The sequence below is a fragment of the Nelumbo lutea genome, chromosome 3 (assembly GCF_056320005.1).
Source record: "Nelumbo lutea isolate HS-2025 chromosome 3, American lotus-T2T, whole genome shotgun sequence".
NCBI lineage: Eukaryota > Viridiplantae > Streptophyta > Magnoliopsida > Proteales > Nelumbonaceae > Nelumbo > Nelumbo lutea.
The window spans coordinates 97711712-97737827 of NC_142686.1; the positions used below are offsets into that span (position 1 = coordinate 97711712).

The 26116-nt window shown below is 36.2% G+C and overlaps 1 protein-coding gene and 1 non-coding gene across 3 annotated transcripts; both read right to left on the minus strand.

Moving 5' to 3' along the window:
- Positions 1-2485: 2485 nt before the first annotated feature.
- Positions 2486-2569, minus strand: TRNAL-CAA (transfer RNA leucine (anticodon CAA)). The gene has a single exon. It is a non-coding gene; the product is annotated as a tRNA-Leu (tRNA).
- A 245-nt stretch (positions 2570-2814) lies between these two features.
- LOC148867072 (anthranilate synthase alpha subunit 1, chloroplastic-like) lies at positions 2815-12633 on the minus strand. Of its 2 annotated transcripts, XM_088976521.1 has the most exons (11): positions 10630-12633; positions 10307-10497; positions 10031-10220; positions 9033-9184; positions 8691-8806; positions 8343-8589; positions 8196-8252; positions 7729-7881; positions 6021-6101; positions 5684-5770; positions 2815-3422 (listed from the first exon to the last, which is right to left on the minus strand). In XM_088976521.1, the coding sequence occupies exons 1-11, from the start codon at positions 10826-10828 to the stop codon at positions 3099-3101; spliced, it is 1797 nt and encodes a 598-aa protein (XP_088832647.1). In that variant the 5' UTR covers positions 10829-12633; the 3' UTR covers positions 2815-3098. The 2 variants fall into 2 exon arrangements, with proteins under 2 accessions (XP_088832647.1, XP_088832648.1); XM_088976522.1 differs by lacking the exon at positions 8196-8252.
- Positions 12634-26116: the final 13483 nt, after the last annotated feature.

A 26116-nucleotide genomic window follows, 5' to 3' on the forward strand; every position in this document is an offset into this window, starting at 1 on the left:
TTATAATTTCCATTAATATTCAGAAAAATTTAATATTTTTTGAAAATAATTAAATTGGAAAATATTGATAATTACCATAACTAATTATTGGTAATTTGGTAATTATTAACTTGGATAATTATTGAAAATTTTTAATATTTATAATTTACATTTGATAATTATTAATATTTTCCATAATTATTGGCAATTTACATTGGTTTTTAGCATTTATTGAGAAATTTTAATTTAGTGATTTCCATAAACTAATTTTCATATTTTTGATAATTTATTTTAGTGAAAGTTCATTTAAAAAAATTCTAATTTACTAAAAAAAATTATATTTCTTATTTACAATTTGAAAGCCAAGAAGATATTGATAGAGCATTAACAAGACTTTTAGAGAATAAAACCATATTTAGGGGCCTCACCTATCAGCTTAAGCTTTTAGGTTATTAATGATTCTTTGAGACATGACCATAGAAAATAATGAACACAGAGGAGGGCAATCCTTTCATATGCCAAAATGAGTGCCATGAGATGGTACCAAAAGCAACACCAATCTTTAAAACCCAATCCACCATACATCTTGGGTTCAATTAGAGATTCCCATTTCTTTAGATAAATGTGATGCTTTGTATCAGAAAAACCCCACCAAAAATTGTGAGATAGGGTAGTAAGCTTGTCAAAAAGAGATGAAAGGAGAAGCTTGGTACTCATAATACAAGAAAAACCCCACCAAAAATAATGAACTCATAGTATTTATTTATTTATTTTTTATCATAGTAGCCCAACCAACATGTTACAAAAATCAACTATCAAGTCATCCTCTTTATTGCTGTGAATGTCATGAAGACTACAACTAAGTTAAATCTCATTTCTTTTCATTGTCTGTACCCCAAGAAAGGATGTTAGCATTATCCATTTTTTTTACAATGGAGGATTTTTCATAGCTTACTTGTCCAGACCATGAGAAAAAGTCATATTTTAGTGCATTTCAATCATCATAGAGCTCCTTCGATCCAAAAATTAAAATATCATCTGCATACATAATATGGTGAAGTACAACTCTTAATCCCAACTTAACATCATGCAAAGATCTGTCATCAAGCCCCATGATAATAGTCTAGAGAGAATATCCGCAGTAGGGGTGTCAATTAGACTAGACTTGATCCAATCCGATCCAGTCCAATGTGAGCCCATTATAAATGGACCAGGTCCAATCCAACCCAATGAATGTTTTGAATCAATTTCGACCAGTTCAATTTAATGTCTGGACCATCCAATCTGTTCAAACTCATTTTAATTTAGATTGGTTTCAATTCGAACCCCATCCATTTACACATATACTCTTATCTGATATCAATGGACCAGATATTGGCCTAATCCAACCCAATCCAATATAAATTTGTTACAAACCAATCAGGTCTAATCCAATCTAATAAATATTTTGGATCAGATTGGTCCAATCCAATATGTATTGTTAGTCCATCCAATCCGTCCAAATTGATTTTGGACTGGACGGGGTCCAATCCAAAACCGGTCCATTAACACCCTTAAATTCCGCACCCAAGATAAATAAATATGGTGAGAATAATGTCAATTACGAAAATAGACTAGTCTGTTGAAATGCATTGCATAATCAAATGACAAGATTGCTCTAAATTTAAACCCCCACAACCAGAGAACATGTATCAAAAAATATCACTCCATTTTATCATAAGCCTTACTAAGGTCAAGTTTTAGAATGAAATGCCTATGTTTACTTTTAATTTTCCTTAAAACTCCATTACTTGAGAAACAATTACTCCATTATCAATGATACTCTTAATTACTTGGAGTGAAAGCATTTTGCATTGAAATATGGCGAGACAGATACCTTTGAGACGGGTAGTAATGATTTTTGTCACTATTTTATCAGTGAGATTGATTAATCCAATGGGCTTGAAATCAGAAGCAAACTCCACACTTACCTTTTCGGTCAGAACAATATGAGTACCATTGATGTGTTTAAAATCCTCTGCGTAGAAAAAACTGGGTACCATTGCCATATTGACCCAGAGCTTTAGTGGGTTCAGTGGCAAAGAGAGAACCCTTGATTTCAGTGTGCCAATAATTAATTAATATGTTCAAGCTCACGCACCAGGTGGCATTCCTCTACCAATGGTTCAATCAGTGCAGACAGAGGATTTATTTGGGTTCTTTGGATTTCCATCTCCAGTCCCCATGAGTGTGAGAAGCCCATTGATGAAGAGATTCCATCTCCAGCCCATTATTTGGGTTCACTGCAAGTCTGCAACCAAGCTTCTCAAAGGTCATCTTTGAAACCTTCTTTTTTTTTTAGAAATTATTGGCCCAGTTGTTTCAAGAAATACAAGCTTCAAGTTAAAGATATAAAATGGTATAATATTGGAATGTTGGCCCAAGTCTCATTTCATTTGTCCATTGAATGAGATGACACAACTATCACCATTTTTTTTCATGCATTTATATATAATAAATGCCAAAATGTCAGAAGTGGGATTTGAACCCACGCCCTCTCTCGAAGAACAGAACTTGAGTCTGGCGCCTTAGACCACTCGGCCATCCTGACAGCGACAAATATCACTTTTCTCTTACATTTCTTATTGTCGTGGACAGATTCACGAAACTCCCATCAGCTTTCTCTACTTTTCTTATTTTTTCCTCTACCTTCCAAAGGTAAAAGAAGAACCACGACAAAAAAGAACCAGTAGTAGACCAATGATCTATAACACGAAAGGACTTGCAGCTCAAAAATAATTATATGTAGGTAGAAACAATACTCCATTAAACCCAGACACCTTGGACTCTCAGTAGTTGTGATATCATGAATGGATTAAGTTTCCTCATTTAGATATTGATAAATTGAAAAACATCTAATAAAATATTAAACACAGTTTGCATGAATGCTTGGTAAAGCGAGAAAAGAAAAAAGTTTGCATGCATGTTTGGATACAAAATCAACACTAGATATGGAAGTGTTCGACATGTACAAAACACCTTTTTACACATTGACCAATATTAGACATGCTTGACTATAAACAGCTACCCGCATTCAAATCCATGTTTCACTGAATGCAGTGCTAATTAGAGGCAAGCACTCATTTCTCAATGAATGTAGAGTCTGCAAGGTCAATGGCCCGGGCAAGAGCAGCTGCTTTGTTCTCACACTCTCTTTGCTCATCATCTGGGTCACTATCAGCCACAATCCCAGCTCCAGCTTGAAGGTGGGCAATCCACTCCCGTCGCTTGTTTGCGTCCTTGTATGAGTACATAGTATCATAACGAGTCCCAGTAGGGAAAACAATGGTTCTAAGAGCCAGAGCTATGTCCATACTGTCATAAAAAGAAATGTAACCAAATCCACCACTATATGGCCCTCGCCTTGTGACCTCTAGTCGATCTATCAACTCCATTGCTTTGACCTGTTTTCCATAGAGTTTCCAATGAGAGTGCACATGAAAGAATACCCTAATATAGGAGTAGAAACAAGTGAACTATAAAACACACACACACGCACTAGCAGTCAATAAAGATTACTCAGAAAAACATGCCATAAAAACAATTGAACAAGAAAATGCTAACACATAGACAGACCTAGGCTCTAGCTTCAAGTTTGGGCACAAGAATTCATATTTCCATAGACAAACCAACACACTACTGAGAAAAAACTGCTATAGAAACAATTGAACAATGAAATACTAACACATAGACTGAGGTACTGGCATCACTTTAGGTACAGCCATACAGGAATTCATATTTCAATGGTGGACATAACCAACTAGAAGACTCGAGAAAGGTTTGGCATTTTATACATATTACTGTCACCAAGTACCGAGTTTTTAATTGGAATACTCTAATCATAACTAATGCCACGTATCATGGAGTATGAAATACAATTTATCCCACTGAAACTCTTAACAAAATACCACCATATAGCATAATCAACACGTATCATATTTTGGAAAATCTCCAATTTTTCAAACCTCTTCATCTGAGACGGGGAAAAAGCTAGAATAAAGAAATATGATAGATTAAATGAGCAGCAGAATACAATCACCTAATCGTCTGACCATATCTTTTAACTCTTCCCATTGGCAAAATTGTAGTTGGAACTTTGTTTTTTTTTTTTTTTTTTTGATAATAAAAGAAAAAGGAACTCATTAAAGAAAAAAGAAAGTACAAAAGGAAGGTTGAAACACCAATCCCTTCATAGTACAAAAGGAAGAAACTAAAAGACGTAAAACGCAACTTACATCTCAACCAAACCCTTCATCAACCCCAAAACACAACGAATTAGCCTAACACACATACCACCCAAGCCCTACCAAAGATTGAAATACCAATCCCTTTAACCCATTATTCAAAAGATTCCATAGAACCTACAACAACTCAAACAGCAAAGGACCACCTTACAAAGAGCCACACTTAAATCCCTCCCTTCAAATACTTCCTTCTGCAATGAAGATATTTTTTGTAACTGGAAACGTACCTAACATGCAATGAAGATGCATTTTGTCTCATTTTAAATTCTTTAGTTTTTCTTGTGATATTGAAACAGGGATGCACTGGTCCTGGGCATCCTTGGTTCCTTTACATGTGCCTCTTTCTTCAAAGCCCTTCTACAACCTTCTTCTAGTCCTAGGCCTTCTTTCCCGGTTGAGGAAGTACAGGGGGAACCGGTTCCGCCAAGGGTTGGGGCACTGTGCTAGGAAAGTCTTGGGAAGAATTAACACTTGCGATCAGGTGGAGTGGTGGACTCCCCCACCAAGTCTACATAGCCTCTTCGACTCTCCTGCTGGTAGCTGAACAAATAAGAGGGGAAGGATATTATGGAGGTGTACAACGGCGGTGGTTTACTAGACAATCTGGGAGGAAAGGCACCAAAGAATATTTGCTGAAAAGGAGAGCAGAGAGACACTTATAGAAGCAGTTACTTCCAGGGTGATTCATTAGGAAAAAAATGGTGGAGATATTTACTGAGTTTGAGACAGGGACTCTATTGAATAATTGGCAGGAAGTGGCAGCCTCAGCTCCAATCAAAAGTATTGTGCAACCTTTATGGTCTCCGCCTTGTGCAGGTTTTGTCAAGCTAAACTTTCATGGTAGCACCATAGCAGTGAGGATAACCCTGGACCTTCAGGGATTGGTGGAGTTTTTTGGTCAGAGGAAGGTTCAGCAATAGCTACGTTTTCTGACCCAATTGGTGATGGGGGACTCACTTAGAGCAGAAATTTTGGTTTTGATGGAGGGTGTGAAAAGGGCCAAGGAACTAAATATAAACAGGTTGGGAGACTCTAAAGTTGTAATAGAATGGCTGGGGAAGGAAGATGATAGTATGTGGATTTGCACCATTGAATGAAGACTTTTCAAGAGGCTGCTGACTCGGGGCATGCAGGTGACACTGCAGTGGGTAAAAAGATGCACTAATTCCTTTGCAGATGCTCTTGCTAAACAAGGGATGGGAAGAAATCATTTGCTTTGGGCTATGTTGTAATCTTGTATTTATTTGGGGGAGAGTTGAGAGAGTTTACCTCTCCCCACCCTTGTACTTGATTCAAATCCGTTAATGAAAAATTCCTGTTATTGATAAAAAAAGGGATGTGCTAGTTTTTCTTATAATATTGAAACAAGATGCATTTTGTCTTGTTTCAATTTTAATTAAAACCAAGACAATTAGATAAACCTTTGGTGCACCGCTGACTGTTCCAACAGGCAATGCAGCACGCAAAGCATCCCAGCAAGTAAGATCATCAAGCAATTCACCAGTAACCTGCCAAAGGACCCATAGATTTTTTTAATTAAATTCTTAAACAGATATGTACTAATCATATTTGAAGAGAACAGGTTGTCTAACATTAGGAGAACCAATATCATCCATAACAGGGACATCAGAAAGGATCATATCCATGAACAATATTATCACAAAAGGTTAGGAACCACACATTGAAATATGCATGATATTTTTAGCTCTTCCATGCTCAAGTTACACCAAAATCCAGAAAATGCAAGAAGTTTCTTACCGTGGAGCTGATATGCATTACATGAGAATATCGTTCAATATTCATAAGCTTCTCCACCTTCACAGAGCCAGATTTGGATACCTGCAGGTAATAACTTCTTTTAGATAAAAGCCCGTTTGTAAATATGTAGTATGTGTAGTTTAAGAAAAACATGTAGCAAGATTCAAAATTTTGACATGATACAAAACAGTAATGGGCGTACCATATCATATTGGGAGGTCAGCGATACACCTTTTTTAAGGATTTTTCCAAAAACTTCCAATTTTAAATGTTAAATGCCATTAAAACCACCCTCTGTGAATATCTCAAAGTAAAAAAAAAAAATAAAAAAAAAAGCAACAACAACAACAACAACAACAAATTTAGTGTTTGATGGTATTGAAACACTCAATACACATTTCGTGCATATTGGGTGTATCGATATTTTGAATTTTGGTTGGAAGCAAGTTGGTAATAAGACACCATGTTCTCGGTGCTTGCACCAATGTTGCAATGACCTTATTCGAAAGCTTTTTGTTCCTATAAAACTCATGTTAGTTTGAAATGTACAACAATTAGATTATATGTCAAAATGCTTTCTAAATTAGGGGGCACAGCAAAATGCTAGGTCTATATCCAGTTCACCCATCCCAAGACCCTGAATAGCTGGGACCAGCATTGGTATGGTATGGCCCTACCTATTTTCCCAGTTTGTTTGATCTCACTTCTACCTATTCTTCAAAACTAAAATCATCAAGAAGTATAGCATCATTAGTCATCACATTTCACTCATCCAAGGGAATCAAGAATTGATGGAGGCCCATCTCACCCCTAGGGGTGGCAGCTCCTAGGATAAGATCAATTCAAGATAAGGATAAGTCCAAGAATTCAAAATAAGCAAGAACTGATCCACGATTAGCAAGATAAAGCAAGACTCTTCCAAAGATTAGCAAGATAAAGCAAGACTCTTCCAAGACTCTTCCAAGATTATCAAGAAAAACTCCAAGAAGCATCAAGAATAGCAAGACAATCCAAGATTCATGCATCTAGGGAGATTGGACGGTAGAGATCAAACCAAGGAGAGTTCGATCCTATTAGATTAGATATTTGGATCTATCCTAGTTGTTGTTTCCTAATTATTTTACAATTTCTCAATGTATTATAAATACTGCTATTTCCCAAAATTATGAATCAATTCGTACTTGATATTTTTCAGATTTTCTTGAGTTCTCTTCTTTTAATTTTTGCCACCTTTTCTCTCTCCTAGAGAAATCGGTGTTATTCGCTAGGTGCTAGCGAATGCCCGGTGCTTGCATAGCCAGTTCCGGTTTCCATTGCCTCCACGCTGCGTCAAGAATATATGTTGAAGCAGATTTTTACTATGACCTAGCCCTGAATTGGGTTGCAGATCAATTTCTTCTCCAAACTCTAAAACCAGAAAAGAAAAAGGAAGAAAGCATAGCAAACTAGGTTGAGAAGGACCCAACTATTCAAAGCTCCTTCGATCATGAAACCTGAAGTACATTAGAGGATAACACCAAACAGGCAGACCTAACTACTCACACTTCCAAAATCTAAAACCCATCCACCTATAAGTACAAGGAAATATATATATATATATATATATATATATAAGTCTGCATGAGTAGCATTATGATTTGAAGGATTGAACATGTAACCCTGCACAACAAATTTGAAGATAGATGATGAACATTATAATAGGAGAAACCTTTCCAACATCATTCCGTCCCAAATCTACTAGCATAATGTGCTCTGCACATTGCTTTTCATCATTCAGCAGTTGCTTTTCCATCATATCATCCTCCTTGTCTGTCTTTCCTCTTCTAACAGTCCCAGCAAGTGGTCGATTAGTAATCTTCCCCTGGCAATAAGAACAGAATAGGATGCTATAGTTGGTAAATGCTGAGGAAGAGGTGAACCATAAACATAGGAAGCGTCTATACAAAATGACATCATCTTGAAAAGCAATGAAATAGGAACGTCTATGTGAAGCTCATAAAAGTCTTCTTTAAGAACACGATATGAAAGATATAGTTCTAACTTAAAAAGGATTTCATATCACTTCTATAGAATTAAGTACATTTGTGAAATTATAAAAATCCATAAACAAGTTGTTCATGTAATAGAGAAAAAACTCTTAAGCACATCAAGCAGTAACTCAGCAAATCTGTTTACCTTCTTCACACGAGTAAGAATTTCAGGGCTTGATGCAACAAGAATACATCCTCTAGCCTTAATGAAAGAAAAATCAGTTACAACAGACAATAAACTCATATAAAACAACATACATTATGTATACCTACAAAAGAAAAGTAGACACACCTGTAAGTAAGTCATATACGGACTTGGATTTACAACTCTCAAAGCCCTGTATATCTCAAATGGGTCTGCAAATGTTCGGCGCTCAAATCTTTGACTTAAAACAATCTGGAAAATATCACCTGCTAGGATATGTTCTTTTGCCTGTGCTACTACTTTCTTGTAATCTTCACTTGTCATATTTGATTTCTTTACTAAAGAACCAAAATGGTGGGTGTGTAATTTCACAGAACCTGAAGATAGCCTTGGCCTAACAACAATGATAAATCAAATAAACTAGGAGTCAGCATTCATGGAAACAATAGGAAGAAAGATGATAAGAAAGCAGTATACTGAGTTATCTTTACTAACGGATCAATATCTTGCACTTTAGACACTAAAATTTCTAAGCGGTTCAATCCATCATTGTAGGCTTCATCAACTGAGGAGTACCGATCTAGCCACACCCAATGGATCACATATGCTTTCTGATGGAAAGAAAAACACCCAAGAGAGTCTCAATCAGATTAGCAATTAGAAACCTTCAAACAATTCAGAATGAAATCTACAGCCAAAGCTACAAGTACTATGGGATGAGCATCATCTATAGTTCCACATAGTTTAATTTGGCATGACAAGCAATGGACAAGGAGCATAACAGACCTAGGCTTATCTTCTTTGCTTTAAGAGTCGGAATTGATAGGAAAAAAGTACCTTTTCCACATGATCAAACACTATAACATCATCATAGAGGCCTAGGTGAACATCAGCCAGGTTTCTATCATTTTCAGGTGCACTTGAGAAAGGAAGCTTTTTCTTCTCAACATACCTCACTGTATCATATGAGAAGTAACCAACCCAGCCACCTGTTTAAATGGCATAAATTAAAATTATATTTGTTTAAGAAAAATTAGTGATTGAGACTGAAATGAGTAGAGGGAGAACAAGTTTTTCTCTACTGTTCTACAACTTGGAAAATGAATGTGGTGATATAAATAGCATAAACAATTCGTTTGTAAATCAGGTCACTACTTCAAATAGTAACAATTGCATGAACCAATTAGTAGGAAATTACTCTAGCATAAACAATTCATTGGTGGTTTCAGTGAGTCAGTGACTAAAACTACCCAAAAGACCAGAAAATATTAATGGTTTTAATACTACAAGATATGTGAAAGAATGAGAAGAATCTGAGTTTTGGTTTCAGTGTGTCTCAATGTAAACTCAATCTGAGTTTACTAGATTAATTTTAGAAAACTATAACTACTGAGACCAGTAAAACTTATTCATTTTATCATCTGAGCAGCAAAAGAATCAAGCTATCTTTCATGATCCCAAAATGCCAACTACCCCCAAAACCCAATGCAACTGATCCAAGAACTCTAATCTAAGGCCATTGCCAACTTAGCACAACAACATTGATTTGGGAGTATGTGATATAAATTTTCATAAGTCTTAGAAGATAAAAAATTACATATAATCGAAATATATACTAGAAAGATCAAGAGGCTCTAAAGTTGAGCTATCATAAAAATAAGAAGCAAATTCACAAACTGCACATTGCTAGCAGCAATTCTTTTTTGATAATGTATGCAGTATGTATGAAAAATTCCTCAAAAGGGTTCTATGCTATTTATTCAGATAAGATGTAACCACAATAGGAACTTGAGATTAAAACATGCCACTACGATGTTTCAATACAATGGAATTACCAACAAATGCATCTGGAAGCTCATCAACACGTTGGGGCCTCCACTTCTCCATAATTCTCCGAGGAACTACCATTGGATCATCAACATATTCCTCTGTCCTACTCCCTTCCTCATGGTCCATGATTGTAACGAAGTTATCCTTTGCCACAACTTCCATTTTCGGCTGAGCTCCAATCACACTATACCGTCCCTAAGAGAACGAAATCACAACAGAATAAATAAAAGGCGAAGAAGTACGATAACTTTCAAGGAAAGAAAGAAAGAATGGGAGCTTACAACATTCGAAGCTCGAAAACCCTGCTCGACTGTTTCGAACAAAAAGCTTGGAGCTTCTCGATCATCTTCTTTAACCAGGCATCGGTAAGCAAGCACAGGAGTTAGGTGGTCTGAGAAAATGCAGCGATAGAGTGGAATTAAGTTTTTTCCGTTCTTTGAAGCTTCTGTAAACTTCACTGCGCCATCTTCAGCTAAAGCATTAGAACCAGGAAAAAAATCAAATACAAGAAATTGAAGGTGAAACAATTCTAAATAACACACAGAATCAATTAAAGCAATAAACTAAAAAAAGGATCTCTTTTTCAGCGAACAGAGAGAGATACCTAACGACGGATAAGAGAGAGCTGAACACTTTATAGTGAGCTGAGTCAGGTGACACGACCGAGAGTGGGAAAGGAAGCGGGAGATAGGCAAAGTAAGAGAGCATATCGATCTTCTGCTGCAAAGTGAGCCGACAGAAACCTTTGTAGATGAACGACTACGTGGTGGGAGAAAATGGGGTGAAACCGCTAAGGTTTCCATCTTCAGAGCATCCAATGGAACAAGAAAAATGGACAGATTTTCAGTAATGTGGCATCAAATCTCAACACTAACCACGTCCCATGGTTGATGGACCTCACTTAAGCAATCAGACAAAGTTATGGAGGTGGAAAAAAGTAAAGAGAAAAAAGTTATGGAGGTGGCATCAAACAGCCGTTCAATGAATGGAAAAAAGTAAAGAGAAAAAAAAAAATTGAATCGGACTGTAATGGAGGTGGAAATATGGCGCTTAGTGTGGTAGTTATTAAGGAAGAAATTCCAGCCGAAGCAGACTTTAAAGGGGGAGATGTAGAGTTCGAAGTGGCGCTTTTCAATGATCGAAACCGTGATTTGTGGGTTATTAGTAGACTGGTTTAGTAGTGGCGGCGGGGATGCTTTGAGGCGCTGGTTTGGTCATTTTAACTGCAGCAAAGTACACGAGAACAGAAACAAGAGACCGCCGGTGAGGTTGACGATGAGTTCCGGCGATTGAGAATGGGGTTTGAGATAGGAATTAATCGAGAATAATTAGGGCTTCTTGGCTCTTAAACCCAAGCTTGACTAAGGAAAAGAAACTCGAGAGGTTGAGGACGACAAACGGTACTCCTCCCTCACGGTGAATCGACTCTCTACTCTCTGAGGTACGTTTGGATTTTGGAAGTACTGCAAATGCAAAAAAGGGAAAAAACTCAAGACTCTCGACTCTCTACTCCTTCCAAACTCAGCCTAACTATTCCAACATATTCTGTCAAAATACTTTAAAAGCATTTTTGACGAATATTGACGAAAAAAAAGGAAAAAACCACAAATATCCTTAAGTATTCATTAAAATTTCAGAACATGCCCCCCTCTTTGCCCATTTCTTTTCTTCTGCCATCTCTGTCCACTGTAGCATCGGGGGCGGATTAGTCCCAAATGTGATTCACAAATTGCAATGAAAACTGTTCAATCATGATAGGTAGTTCAGCCTGGGTGTGTATAATTTTATCTCCAATTCATTCGGATTTTTTAGCATCCTTCTATGTCAAATCTCTTCGGTCAGAGTTCGCATCCTGTCAACCCATGGGCTCACGGAAGCGTGAACCCACTGGTAAGAATAGAACACATCAGCACCTTCAAATGTTATTAACGTCCTTAGACGTTAGTTGAATGATTCCACTTGAATCGGACACCAAATGACAAATTATTTAAAGATCGAAGCATCCAATTTCCTCCTCTTCTCCTCCGAGCCTTAACCCAGAGAAGCATCCCACCGGCACGTCCGTGAATCCGAATACTCTCCCTCCCATTGCACCGGTGGCAGCAAAAAATCCGACGATAAGCATGTTTGTCTTCTTCCTCTTCCACTTGTTAAACGAGAAAGACAGAGAAACAACACTAATCAGTTATCAGAAAAGCAAGCCAATCTGCTCTATTGAAGCAAGAAACATGTAAACCCGTGCAGTGGGAGAGGACAATTTATGAGCCCGGCAAATGGCGATGAAGTTCTGAATAAATTTGCGTAATATTTCAATGGTTCTGGGTAATTAATTTTCCTTTTTGGAAAGGAAAATAGTTGCTAGACTAGATATACTCGTTGGAAGATTCTGAAACCGAATCTAAAAATCCAATTTATAGTTTGAACAGCCACTTACCACTCTAAGGAGTTAGGATTTGGTAGCCACACTTGTCACATGAGTACTGTGTTCAAGTCATTGCATGGATGGCCATGGGAGTTGTAGTTAAAAGAAGATCCATTTAAAAATGAAGTAGGTAGAAGCTTCAGAGAAGTTTTTGCTTAGACCAGATAGAAAGACTATTCCATCAGGTTCAAAGAAGAGGAAAAAGAAAAAAAAAAAAAAAAAAAGATTCGAAGAAGATGAAGAAAAAGACAAGTTGACGGAGGCCCATCTCACCCTAGGGGCGGCAGCTCCTAGGATAAGGCCAACTCAAGATAAGGTTAAGTCCAAGAATTCAAGATAAGCAAGAACTGATCCAAGATTAGCAACATAAAGCAAGACTCTTCCAAAGATTAGCAAGATAAGGCAAGACTCTTCCAAGACTCTTCCAAGATTATCAAGAAAAACTCCAAGAAGCATCAAAATTAGCAAGATCATCCAAGATTCATGCATCTAGGGAGATCAGACGGTGGAGATCAAACCAAGGAGAGTTCGATCCTATCAGATTAGATATTTGGATCTATCCTAGTTGTTGTTTCCTAATTATTTTACAATTTCTCGATGTATTATAAATACTGCTATTTCCCAGAATTATGAATCAATTCATACTTCATATTTTTCAGATTTTCTTGAGTTCTCTTCTTTTAGTCTCACCACCTTTTCTCTCTCCTAGAGAAATCGGTGTTATTCGCTTGGTGCTAGCGAACACCCGGTGCTTGCATAGCCAGCTCTGGTTCTCATTGCTTCCATGCTGCGTCACAAGTATACTCGCTGCCGACTGGAGTTCTTGTCACCGTTGGTACTACTCCATCAGGTTCAAAGAATAGGAAAAAAAATTTTGAAGAAGAGGAAGAAGAAGACAAGTATACTTACCATCAACTGGAGTTCTTGTCACCGTTGGTGGATTACATGTTCATAAACATCGATATGCAATGAGATTGCCAATGAGATGTTTCTCTAGGTTAGGACTCGAAGGAGAGGAGGGAATGGGAGGGAAGATCTGTTAAGTGATTTTTGTCTTTTTTTGTTGTGTCTGGGTCAACTGGATTCCTTCATCTAACGGTTGAAAGCCCACTAATCTAAAGTTGCTGACGTGTTCTTTTCTTATTGGTGGGTTCACATGATGCGAACTCCTTTAGTCACTCAGGTACAAACAAGGTAACCTATAATGGGTTACAGAGGTTGGGAATTGGGATTTCCGGTTCCGATGAAAGAATTATTGTTAAATCTTTTATTACTCTATAATTTTCACTTAGGATACAAGAGAAAGACAATAGGAGTTAAGTAGGGGTAAAACCAGAATTATGATCAATCTACCATGCATTAGATAACAGTTCTGAATGTTTTGTTAGACAGTGGATGGCCTTAGCTACAATCATATTGATATACATAAACATTTATTTGTAAATGAATAAAGTAAATTGTTATTTCATGTTCATATTGGTGTGTTTTCTATGTATTACCCTTTAAATCGGACACTTAAGAGACTCGTGCTAGTTTAAAAAGTTCTCAACCATTGGATAGACTTTGGGAGTTTATCTTGACAAGGCTAACACTGGTATGCTGTCAAGCAATTGGAGTAACTTGTCTCAACAATTAGGATTAGACCACCAAGCACAACCAATGGGTGTTTATAGAAGCATTGAACCTGAACCAATTTCCAATTATGCCCTGGACCTTGGAGATAGATGGGCAAAACTGGAAAGTTACACATAACCCCAGACTTGTTTGTGTTTGGAATATGGTTTTGCAAAATGTATTTAGATATTATATACTATTATTTTATGAAAAATGTTTGTAAAATGTTTTAATCACAGGATTCATATGAGCAAAGAGTGTGACAATGCACATTGTAGATAGGGGGAGGTCCTTCCCTATTGGGCATATTTTGATTATTATGGGCTAAGAGGTTAAGTGTAAGAGACCGCATGGTTAATTACCTGGTGCCTTTGTCCCACATGAGTCTATTATCCTTGGGTCCTCATAAGGTGGCTAAATCTAAGGATCATTTAAGTGTAAAAGTTGGGCATAAACTAAGCCCATGATGATTGGCTCAAGGGTTTAGTGCCTTGACCAATGAATTCAGCCTAATCATTTTCAAGGTAGGGCCAAACCCTTATGAATTTTGTGTGACACCTTTGTAGGGTCCCATGCCATACAATATTAGGCCCAAAGTGGTCATGCAACACTTAGGGACGTGACCCTCAAAGGGGAATGGGTCAATGGCCCATTACTAGTATGACTAGTTAAACTATCACATGACAACTAATTTTGGTCAAAATGGGTATGGAGCACTTATCCTCTTAATAGGAAAGTGTTTATCAATTAAATTATGAGCTTGTTCCATATAAAGATAAAGAAAGAAGTGGGTGAACAAGTCTTGGACACTCTCTCCACATTCTTACTTTTTATTCTTCTCTCTTGTCTCTCAAAAAACCCATCACTACCTATCCTTTTCAAGAGCTGATTTCTATCAGTTTTCTTTTGTGTTTTTGCAAGAAAAATATTGAAGAAACTCAAGCTCACTCATCCCATTCAATCCAAGCCAATTGGATAGTAGATTTGCTGAATTCAAAGTTGTTGAATCGGTTTCTCCCATACACTGCGCATCTCCAATTAGAGGCAAACTTTGGGATTGTTATTGGGCATGAACTTCCACCTTGGGAGCTTCTTTTGTGGTCTTCGTATTAGGTATGATATCCTTTCAATTTGGGTTCAAATCTAGTCCAGTTCAATGCAAAACCGATCCTAAAAATTAAGTTTTCAAATTTACTAGTAAATCGGTTCCCAAAAGGGTTAAAATTTTTTTTGAGATTTTTCCCAACCATCTAACATGGTTCGACCATACATCTAATGGATTTTGAACCCTTCCAACACATTTCACTAATAGAAAATATATTTCTGTTAACTGGGGCCACCTCATAGGTATATTTAACTAATTATCCCATATTTGATGGGTTTAAATACTTAAAATACCTTACCTTAAGTGTACCCCTCATAATATAACCTTAAGGAAGGAGGGGGTAATTTGGTGGGTCCCATATAATTGTAATAATTTTGCGTTTGGTACGAATAATGAATGCTCTAGTGGGTGGCTTCCCTTCTTCATGATAACAACACTCTATGGCCTAGGTCATTTGAATACTCATGATAACATTTCCCAGTATGATAAAAGGGCGTGGGTGGCTACCCTTCCTTAGCCCCCAAGGGCCCATGATAATTTTAAGTTGGAACTACCAGGGGTTAAGCTCTCCCCTAAGAGTTTGAGCTCTTAAAAAAGCTTGCTTTTAAGTCAAACCTTCTATAATTTTTTTAATTGAAACAAAATGTTCCCTATTATCCTGTAGGACGAAATTAAGTTGGATTAAAGAATGTGAGTGTTGGGGCATGTATGTAGTTGTCTCTCAAGGGATTTAGTAGTCTTTTGGAATCTAAATCAAAACTTGAAAATGATTTACACAAGTGAAAGAATTATAACTGATGTTGTGGTAGGGAACAATGTGGAAATATGGCAATCTCTTTTATTTATGGTGAACATGATTAAAAGAACAGACCTGAATTTTTACAACTTTGGTAGAGCCTATCCCAAATTCCTCTTGGACCATGGATTTGTATTGGAGATTTTAACATGCTACTCAAAAAAGATGATAAAATGGGAGGAAAGAAAGTTAATAGAAAAGAGATCGCAAGAACCAAGAGGTTTCTGAGTATTTTGGGGTTAAAAATTATAGTCAATAGGGCCTAGGTTTACTTGGACTAACAAAAGGGAGAGCTCAAAGAATGTCAAAGAAAAAATAGATTTGGCTATGAGAAACAAGGGTTGGTTGGATTTGTTTCCTAAAGCAATAATAGTTCACTTGAGTAGTGAAGGTTTTGACCAAATTCCCATAATGTTGAATGTTTTCCCTTTTTTGGGTAAAAAGAAAAGACCTTTCAGGTTCAAGAATATGTGGAATACCCATAAAGACTGTGCAATCTTTGGGTAATATGTCTAGCATGAAGATTAATAGGCATTGCCCAACTATCGTGCATTTGTTTTTTGCATATGACTCTTTCATCTTCTCCAAAGCAAGTATTGTAAAAGGAGGACTGATCATAGAAGTCTTGAAGAAGTATGAGGAGGCCTCTAGACAAAAGGTGAATCTTTTAAAGTCTGAAATTTTGTTTAGTCTAAAGTTGCACCCAAAGTTCTAGAAAATCATTTCTAGGGAGATGAGCATCAAAAAGTTGGGCTTATAGCAGATTTAGGTAGTTCAAAGGTAGAGTTTTTTAACTTCCTAAGTAAAAGATTGAAAGATAAACCTAACATTTGGAAATCTTCCTTTCTAACCCATGCAGGAAAAGACGTGATGATCAAATTAGTATTAAACCCCATTCCATCCAAATAAATGTCATGTTTCCTTATCCCCAAGGACATTTGTCAAAAATTAGCTAAAATTTAGAGGAATTTCTTTTGGAGTGGGTTAAACTCTATAAAGAAAGTTAATTGGATTAGATGGAGGAGGGCCTATAGAAGTAAATTTAAAGGTGGTCTTGATTTTAGACATTCCCAAACTTTCAATTTAGCTCTTCTAGCCAAGATAGCTTGGATATTCTTTTCCAATGGGTAGAGTTTATGGAATCAAATAATAAAAGGGAAGTACCTGAAAGGTAGGGGTGTTAATTGGGCTGGATTTTCTCCAATCCGATCTAATCCAATGTGGGTCCATTGTACATGGACCAAGTCCAATCTAACCCAATGAATATTTTGGACTGGTCCAATTCAATGTTTGGACTATCCAGTCTTTTCAAGTTTGTTTTGATTTAGATTGGTTTCAACCCAAACCCGGTCCATTGCCACCTACATTCTTATCTTATATCAATGGACCAGATATTGGCTTAGTCCAACCCAATCCAATATATATTTATTATAGAAGTACCAAGCCCAATCCAATATAATAAATATTTTAGACTAGATTGGTCCAATCCAATATGTCTTGTTGGTCCATTCAATACATCCAAATTGATTTTGGATTGGACCCCATCCAATCCAAAACTAATCAGCTGTTGGGGTTATCGAATCCTTCTTGCAAGTCGAGATGTATTGAAGGTTGGAACTAGTTAGAGTATTGATAACGAGGTAAACATTAATATTTGGGATGACCCTTGGATCCTAGGTCAACTTGGATTCAAACCAATGGGTCCTAGGCTCAACCCAGGCCAGGCAGAGTGGGTAAGTGAGTTAATTAATCATCAAACCCAGTAGTGGGATGAAATTAAAATTTTTGATCTTTTTGACTCGAGAATAACCTCCATTATTTGTTCCCTACATTGCTTAGATTAGGAGGTGAAAATAAGCCAATGTGGGTTGCTGATCCTAAAGGCCATTTCTTTGTAAAATCTACTTATCATATAGCTTGAGATTTTGTGAACTCAGTAGATCCTAAGACTTCTCCAAATCCTCTCTCTTCTCTACATTGGAAGATCACATGGAGTCTCTAAATCCCCCCAAAACTGAAGCTTTTCACAAGAAGATGTTGTTTGAATAGTTTAGCAATCAAATAAGCCCTATTGAGAAGTGGGATTGGGGTGGATATTGAGTGTCCAATTTGTGGCAATAGATCTGGGAATATTATCCATGCCCCACTCGTATGCGATCATGTTAGAGCTTCCTGGTTTGCTTGTAACTTTAATTTGTCTTCCGATGATGGGATTGGATGGGCCTTGTTTGTTGAATGGTGGACTAGGTGGCTTTCCTAGAACTTTCCCTTGGGAGAAATGGAGATGCAGGCCATTGAGTCCTTAGTGTTCTTAATTTGGTTCATCTGGAATGTTAGGAATAATCTAGAGTTCAATGGTGTTTAACCTAACCCTTTACTATGCTATCTATTAACAGGTTGATGGAGGTAGTGAAGAGAGTTTCCCTTCGAGAATCAATAGAATGTTCCTAAGCTTATTTGTTTCTATTACAGGGTTCCCCTTTTTTGGACATTCACTCCCCTGCATCTTGTGTGGTTTCTATAGATGGTTGTTTTTCTATAAGCTCGAGTGGTTTTGGTTTTGTTTTAAAATCCACTTTTGGAGCATTTTTGTTTGCTTGTTGTGGTTCTTCTAAGACTCTCAGTTGAGTATGTAGATCTGTTTGCGATTAGGGAGTGTTGTTTAGCAGCAAGACTAGTTTTTTTTTTAATTGAATCTGATGCTTCAAATGTAGTTAAGAATCTCTCTATAAGCTCCTTTTTATTTTCTCTAGTAGGTTAGCCTCCCTTGCTGGATATTTATAATTTATCTAGTCTTAAATCAAGGTTTGTGCATGATGGCTGTGACAAGGTTCGAGCATCTCATGTTTTAGCTGCAAAAGGTAAGACAAATTTGTCTTCTAAGTAGAGCTCCCCTCCTAGTTGGCTCCTTCGAGAGTTAGAGGTTGATCCAATTCAAGCCTACCCTATTTTGGTTCCTGGTGGTTAGGTTGTTGTTGTTGTCTTTGGTGTTTGTTTGCTTCTATTTTCTTCGTTGTCTTCGCAACTTGTTCAACAAAAAAAAAAAAAAAACTCTAGTGGAGAGTGGGTAAGTTATTTACCCACACGTGTAATACTCAAATCTCATGGATTATCATTCCTTACTTGGGTAACATTTTGTTTTGCTCAATGCTATATTTGTGATTACCCGAGCAACATTTTCCTATGAATCACTTATGTAGGGAAACATGCTACCTGGGTAATGCAAAATGTGCGAGGCCTTAAAGGTGTTCTCAAGGCAGCGATGGATAGAAGGATTAAAATGTCTTTTCACTACGGAAAAAACTGATAAACAATGTCAGTTTTGAAAGAGGCTAAATGGCAATTGCCACTAAAAATAGAGAGGCGCAAAAAATATAAAGCCTCCTTTTCTCCCCACATAAACCTTTTATCTCAACCTTCTCACCATCGGTGGCACCTCTATCACTCTATCACTCTTACTCTCTCATTCTCTCTCAACCTTCTCATCATTGGGCGACAACTTTGTCACTCTCTCTCAACCTTGTCGCCGCTAGATGACACCTCTACCACTCTCTCACTCTCTCTCAACCTTGTCGCCACCAGATGACACCCTGTCACTCTCTCTCTCTCTCTCACAACTTTCTCACCACTGGATAGCATCTCTGTTACTTTGTCTCAACCTCTCACCATCGGATGACACTTAACCAAGACGCTAACATCAATAGATGAAACCTCTCTCTCTCTCTCTATTCGTTTGTTTTTGCCTTCCACCGGCAACGATGTTAGCGGTGTGGATTCCAGCTAGGCTACCCTAATCACCTCTCACACATCCATACAATGTTAAAAGATAAAAATCTCACCATATTTTGTATGTCATTGGTGTTTGTTTTTTCCAAATTTATCCTTGGTATCTTTTATGAGAAAAATCTTTAAGGCTTATTGTTGTTGTCTTCTGTTTTATCATGTAAGAACCTTCTGTGCATAAAAAGCTCATGTTTTCCAAACTTTAGACAAAAACGGTTTTGTTTGATTAGAATAAATCATACGGGACAATGAGGTTTTATTTTATGCAAATGTAAACCTATCCATTAGGTTAATTCTACAAGGTAGAATCCATACATGATGATTGAAGGATATGCCTCTTCTCAAGGTTGAAAATTTTGATATGATATGGTATCGGGCATATCGTATCGTATCTTTGAAAAACCGATACAGGATACACATGAAAATCGGACGTTTCATCTTTTTTTATACGTATTGGACCCTTATCGTGGGTGTATCGGAGCATATTGGGGGTGTATCGGGCATATTGTGGGCATATTGGTAGCGTATCGAAAAAAGATACAGCCAAAAATTGAAAAAAAAATTAAAGGGGGAAAGCAAGTTTCTTTTCCCTGAAATAAGCCTTCTTTCACCCTCCAAATGACTCTAAAACTCCAAACTTCATTCTTAGAGTACTAGATTTGCAAAAGTTGGCAAGAAACAAGTCTAAATCGTTATTTTTTAAAATATTTTTCAAATTTTGAAAAAATACGGAAAAAATAGGTAAAATTTTTCAACCTTTTATAATATCTTGCGATTTCTTTTTTTCTTCAATGTTTAAATTTATGTTGATCTACATTTCTTACATTCAAAATCACAATTTGTTTTTTTGTGTTATCAGTAGATTTATGGAAATTTCATGAAGATATTTGGAGAAAATATAAATTAACAGAAAATTTGAAAATATAATTTTTTCTCTACCAATAAAGGCTAAATATGTTCTAGATCTATGGATTTATCTATCATATCCATAGAGCAATTGAAATTTCTTCTTTAATATATATATTTTATTTTTTATATTTTTAGAATTAAAAAAATAAATAATAATTAATTATATTTTATCATTTGATCACAACAATTGAATATATTATAATTTTATGGATAATCTATCATATCCACAAACCAATTGAAATTTCTTCTTTAATAATTATTTTATTATTTTTATATTTTTAGAATTAAACATAATTAATTAATTATATTTCAAGATTTGATCACAATGATTGAATATATTATACTTCTATTGATGATCTATCATGTCCGCAAAACAATTAAAATTTCTTCTTTAATAACTCTTTTTGAATATATTATATAATGTTTATCTATTTTTTATAATTTTTGGAAATGAATAATAAATAATAATTATTTAAATAATAAATCATTATTAATTATATTTTCACATAGAAGTTATGCGAATTTATGTTTTATGGTTGGATAGGAGAGTTGGGTTTTTCTCATCCCATAAAACATTAAAACTTAAGAATTATAATTTATAAATTATAGTTAAGCATAGGATTTTTAATGAAATTATAATTAGCTATAATATATTTCTTCATAAAACCATTAGAATATATTAATTTAATGTATATATCCCTCATTGAGGTCTTATATTTAATGTTTTTGATGTATTTTTATGAGTTATTAAAGTATTTGTAGTGTTTCCAAGCGTATCTATGCATATCTTAGTTTTTCTCCGATATGCATGCATATCCATGGAATATCCCGATACGTCTCTTAAAATTGCCTTTTGGATACACTTGGCATTTTTGATACTTTGAACCTTACCTCTTCTTTCAAGTCACTTATCACTTCTTCCTTTGGAAGAGGGGAACTTCATTTGCTAAAGATCAAGGTATCTACAATGGATTGACGTGGTGTGAGCAGATAGATAACGAAAAGCGGCCTATTGGCAATAGAAAGTTCCTAACTGTCATACCTATGGTTCTGTGAGTATTCCTCTACTAAGTTGGCCTTAGTATATTTGCCAGTTGTGAAGCAAAATACATTTGTGTATGCTTTCATAGCATATGATAGTTTGAGGAATATGCATTTGTAGGATCACTAAACCCTTTGTGTTGTTTTTATGAGTTATCTGAGAACAACCGTAAGATACTTAGGCTCAGGTTACTTGAAAGTTATTCCATGACCATGTGCATTGGTTCCTCTTGGACTTATGTAGAGTCCATTTGAATTCACAACCCACAAATAATATATTTGTGGGGGGTTTTGGATTGGAATAAGAACTTCGGGTAAGACCTTCAACTAATAAAACAGCTTATCGAAAAACTGTGTCCTAGTCAAAAGAATTAACATAAAAACAAAAAGAACGAAAAAAAGCATTATGATACTAGTTGAATTGCTGATCAACTTCAATCACAAAAGAACGAAAAAAAAGCATTATGATACTAGTTCCACCTCAATCAGTATTCCCACCTAGGGATGTTGGCAGTAGCTTCATTCACCATCTTTACAAGAGTAATCTGAAACATAATAATAAAAGAATATTTATATGTAAAGGAAAACAACAAAGAATTAAGTAAAAGATCAAGTACACTACTCTCAACATTTAGATAAATCACCTTCACACAACTATATTCTATATATAGTACAATAATGAAACCATCCATTGTTAAATAAAAGCCTAAAAGTTAGCAATTTTCAAATTCATAAACTATAAATCATTTTGGAACTATTTAGAGTGTAGTTGTCCACTGTTGGCAAATGCTACGAGGTCACTAAACTAGGGATCATACAACAACTCACCAAGAATGAGACATGAGACAGTAACCTCTCATGCTCCATCCTCCATGTACATGTAAACACCCATGAGGCCTAGATACATGTACATGCCTTTGCATACTGATGTTGGATATGATATGTACCCAATACTAGGGTTTTAAAACCGCAAGGCACAAAAAAAGGCACAAGGATCAATTTGTGATTGAGGCCCAAGGTGAGGCATGCACCTTTTTAAGCAAGGCGCAAAAAATGAAAAAGCTAAAAAAGTCAAAAAAGTCAAAAAAATAAAAAAAATTATTATACATAATATTAATAAAATTATAAACCTAAATTTTAAAATACATAAATATAACATGTAAACCATATTCAAATGAGAATTTAAAAATAAAATCAAATATATAAAACATTTTCAAGAATATAAAACCACCAATCTCTTTTTTTCTCAATTGGATTACTTCAAGTAGCTAATGTGATGTAAAACATATTACATTCCTGATTATATGAGCTACCTTTGTGCCACACCCCTCGAGGCAAGTATACTTACTGTCAGTTGGAGTTCTTGTCACCGTTGGTGGATTCCATGTTCACAAACATCGATATGCAATGAGATTGCCGATGGGATGTTTCTCTAGGTTAGGGCTCGGAGGAAAGGAGGGAAGATTTGTTAAGTGATTTTTGTCTTTTTTGTATTTTGTGTCTGATTCAACTGCATTCCTTCATCTAACGGTTGAAAGTCCATGGTGGGTTCATGCTTCCCGTGAACACATGGGTTCACAGGACGCGAACTCCTTCGGTCACTCAGGCACAAACGGTGTAACCTATAATGGGTTACAGAGGTTGGGAATTGGGATTTCTGGTTCCGAAGAAAGAATTATTGTTAAATCTTTTATTCCTCTATAATTTTCTCTTAGAATACAAGAGAAAGACAATAGGGGTTAAGCATGGGTAAAGCCGGTATTATGATAAATCTACCATGCATTAGATAATAGTTTTGAATGTTTTGTTAGATGGTGGATGCCCTTAGCTCCAATCAGATTGATATGCATAAACATTTATTTGTAAATGAATTAAGTAAATTGTTGTTTCATGTTCATATTGGTGTGTTTTCTATATATTACCCTTTAAACTAGACACTTGAGAGACTCGTGTTAATTTAAAAAGTTCTTAGCCATTGAATAGACTTGTGGAGTTTATCCTGACAAGGCAAACACTGGTACACTACCAAGCAGTTGGAGAAACTTGTCTCAACTATTAGGGTTAGACCCCAAGCACAACCAATGGGTGTTTATCAGAAGCACTGAACCTGGACCGATTTCTAGTTATGTCCTAGACCTTGGAGATAGATGGGCAAAACTAGAAAGTTACACATAACTCCATACTTGTTTGTGTTTGAAATATGGTTTTGCAAAATGTATTTATATATTATAAACTACTATTTTATGAAAAATGTTTGCAAAATGTTTTAATCCTGAGATTCATCTTAGCAGAAAGTGTGACACTGCACCTTGTAGCCAGGGGAGAGGTCATTTCCTGTTGGGCAGTGTTTTGATTATTATGGGTTGAGAGGTTAAGTGTAAGAGACCATTACAGGGCTGATTGTCTGATGGGCTTTGTCCCACATAAGTCTATTATCCTTGGCTCCTCATAGGGTGAATGAATACAATGATCATTTAAGTGTAAATGTTGGGCCCAAAGTAAGTCCATGCTGAGTGGCTCAGAGGTTCATTGCTCTGAGTAGTGAATTCGGCCTAACCTTTTTTGGGGTAGGGCCGAACCCTTATGGACTTGTGTAAGACCTTTGTGGGGCCCCACACCATACAATATTAGGCCCAAAGTCGCCAAGCAACACTTAGGGACATGGCCCTTTAAGAGAAATGGGCCTAAGGCCCTGTACTAATATGACTAGTTAAGCTGTCACATGGCAACTTAAATTGTCATGTGATTTGGGTCAAAACTGGGTATGGATTTAGGTATGGAGCACTTATCCTCTTAATAGGATAGTGTTTATCAATTAAGAAAAAAAAGTTCTAATCCAAATTGGATTTGGATCATCTCCTAATCAGATTAGGAGTTTGCTCCATATAGAGATAAAGAGAGAAGTGGACGAATTACTTGTGGACTCTCTCTCCACATTCTTGCTTTCTCTTCTTCTCTCTTGTCTCTCAAGAAATCTATCATGACCTATCCTTTTCAAGAATTGATTTCTATCAGTTTTCTTCTGTGTTTTTGCAAGAAAAACAATGAAGAAACTCAAGTTCACTCATACCATTCAATCCAAGCTAGTTGGATAGCAGATTTACTGAAATCAAAGTTGTTGAATCGGTTTCTCTCGTACACTGCACCATCTTCAATTAGAGGCCGACTTTGGAACTATTATTGGGTGTGAACTTCCATGTTGGGAGCTTCTTTTGTGATCTTCGCATTAGGTATAATATCCTTTCAATTTGGTTTCAAATCTAGTCTGGTTCAATGCAAGATCAATCCTAAAAATTTAGTTTTCAAATTTACTAGGAAATCGATGCCCAAAAGGGTTAAAAATTTTTTTGAGATTTTGCCCAGCCATCTAACATGGTTCAACTATCCATATAATGGATTTTGAACCCTTCCAACACGTTCCACTAATAGAAAACATATTTATGTTAAGTGGGGCCACCTCATAGGTATATTTAACTAATTATCCCATATTTGATGGGTTTAAATACTTAAAATACCTTACCTTAAGTGTACCCTTCATAATATAACTTTAAAGAAATACTTAGGAGTTAGGACTCATTCATCTCATGTAAAAAGGGAGGAGGGGGTAAGTTGGTGGGTCCCATATAATTGCAATAATTTTGTGTTTGGTCATCGCTATAATGTGGCTTATGGAAAACTTTTTTCTAGGAGAGTACGATTAATCAATGCTCTAATGGGTGGTTGCCCTTCTTTATGATAACAATACTCTATGGCCCAGGTTATTTGAATACTCATGATAACATTCCCAGTATGATAAAAGGGTGTGGGTGGCTACCCTTCCTTAGCCCCCAAGGGCCCATGATAATTTTTAGTTGGAACTACTAGGGGTTAATCTCTCCCCCGATTGTCCGAGCTCTTAAAAAATCTTACTTTGAAGTCAAACCTTCTGTAAATTTTTTAATTAAAACAAAATGTTCCCTTTTATCCTATAGGATGAAATTAAGTTGGATTAAAGACTCTGTGTGTTGGGACATGGATGTAATTGGTCTCTCAAGGGGTTTAGCAGTCTTTTGGAATCTAAACCAAAACATGAAATTGATTTCTACAAATGAAAGAATTAAAATTGATGTTGTGGTAAGGAATAATGGGGAAACATAGTACATCTCTTTATTTATGGTGAACATGATAAAAAGAAGAGACCTGAATTTTTACAAGTTAGGCAAAGCCTAGCTTGAATTCCCATTGGACTATGGATTTGTATTGGAGATTTTAACATGTTAGTCAAATAAGATGATAAAATTGGAGGAAAGAAAGTTAATAGAAAAGAGATTGCAAGAACCAAGAGGTTTCTGAGAATTTTGGGGTTAACAAATGGGAGAGCTCAAAGAATGTCAATGAGAAAACATATTTGGCTATGACAAACAAGGATTAGTTGGATTTGT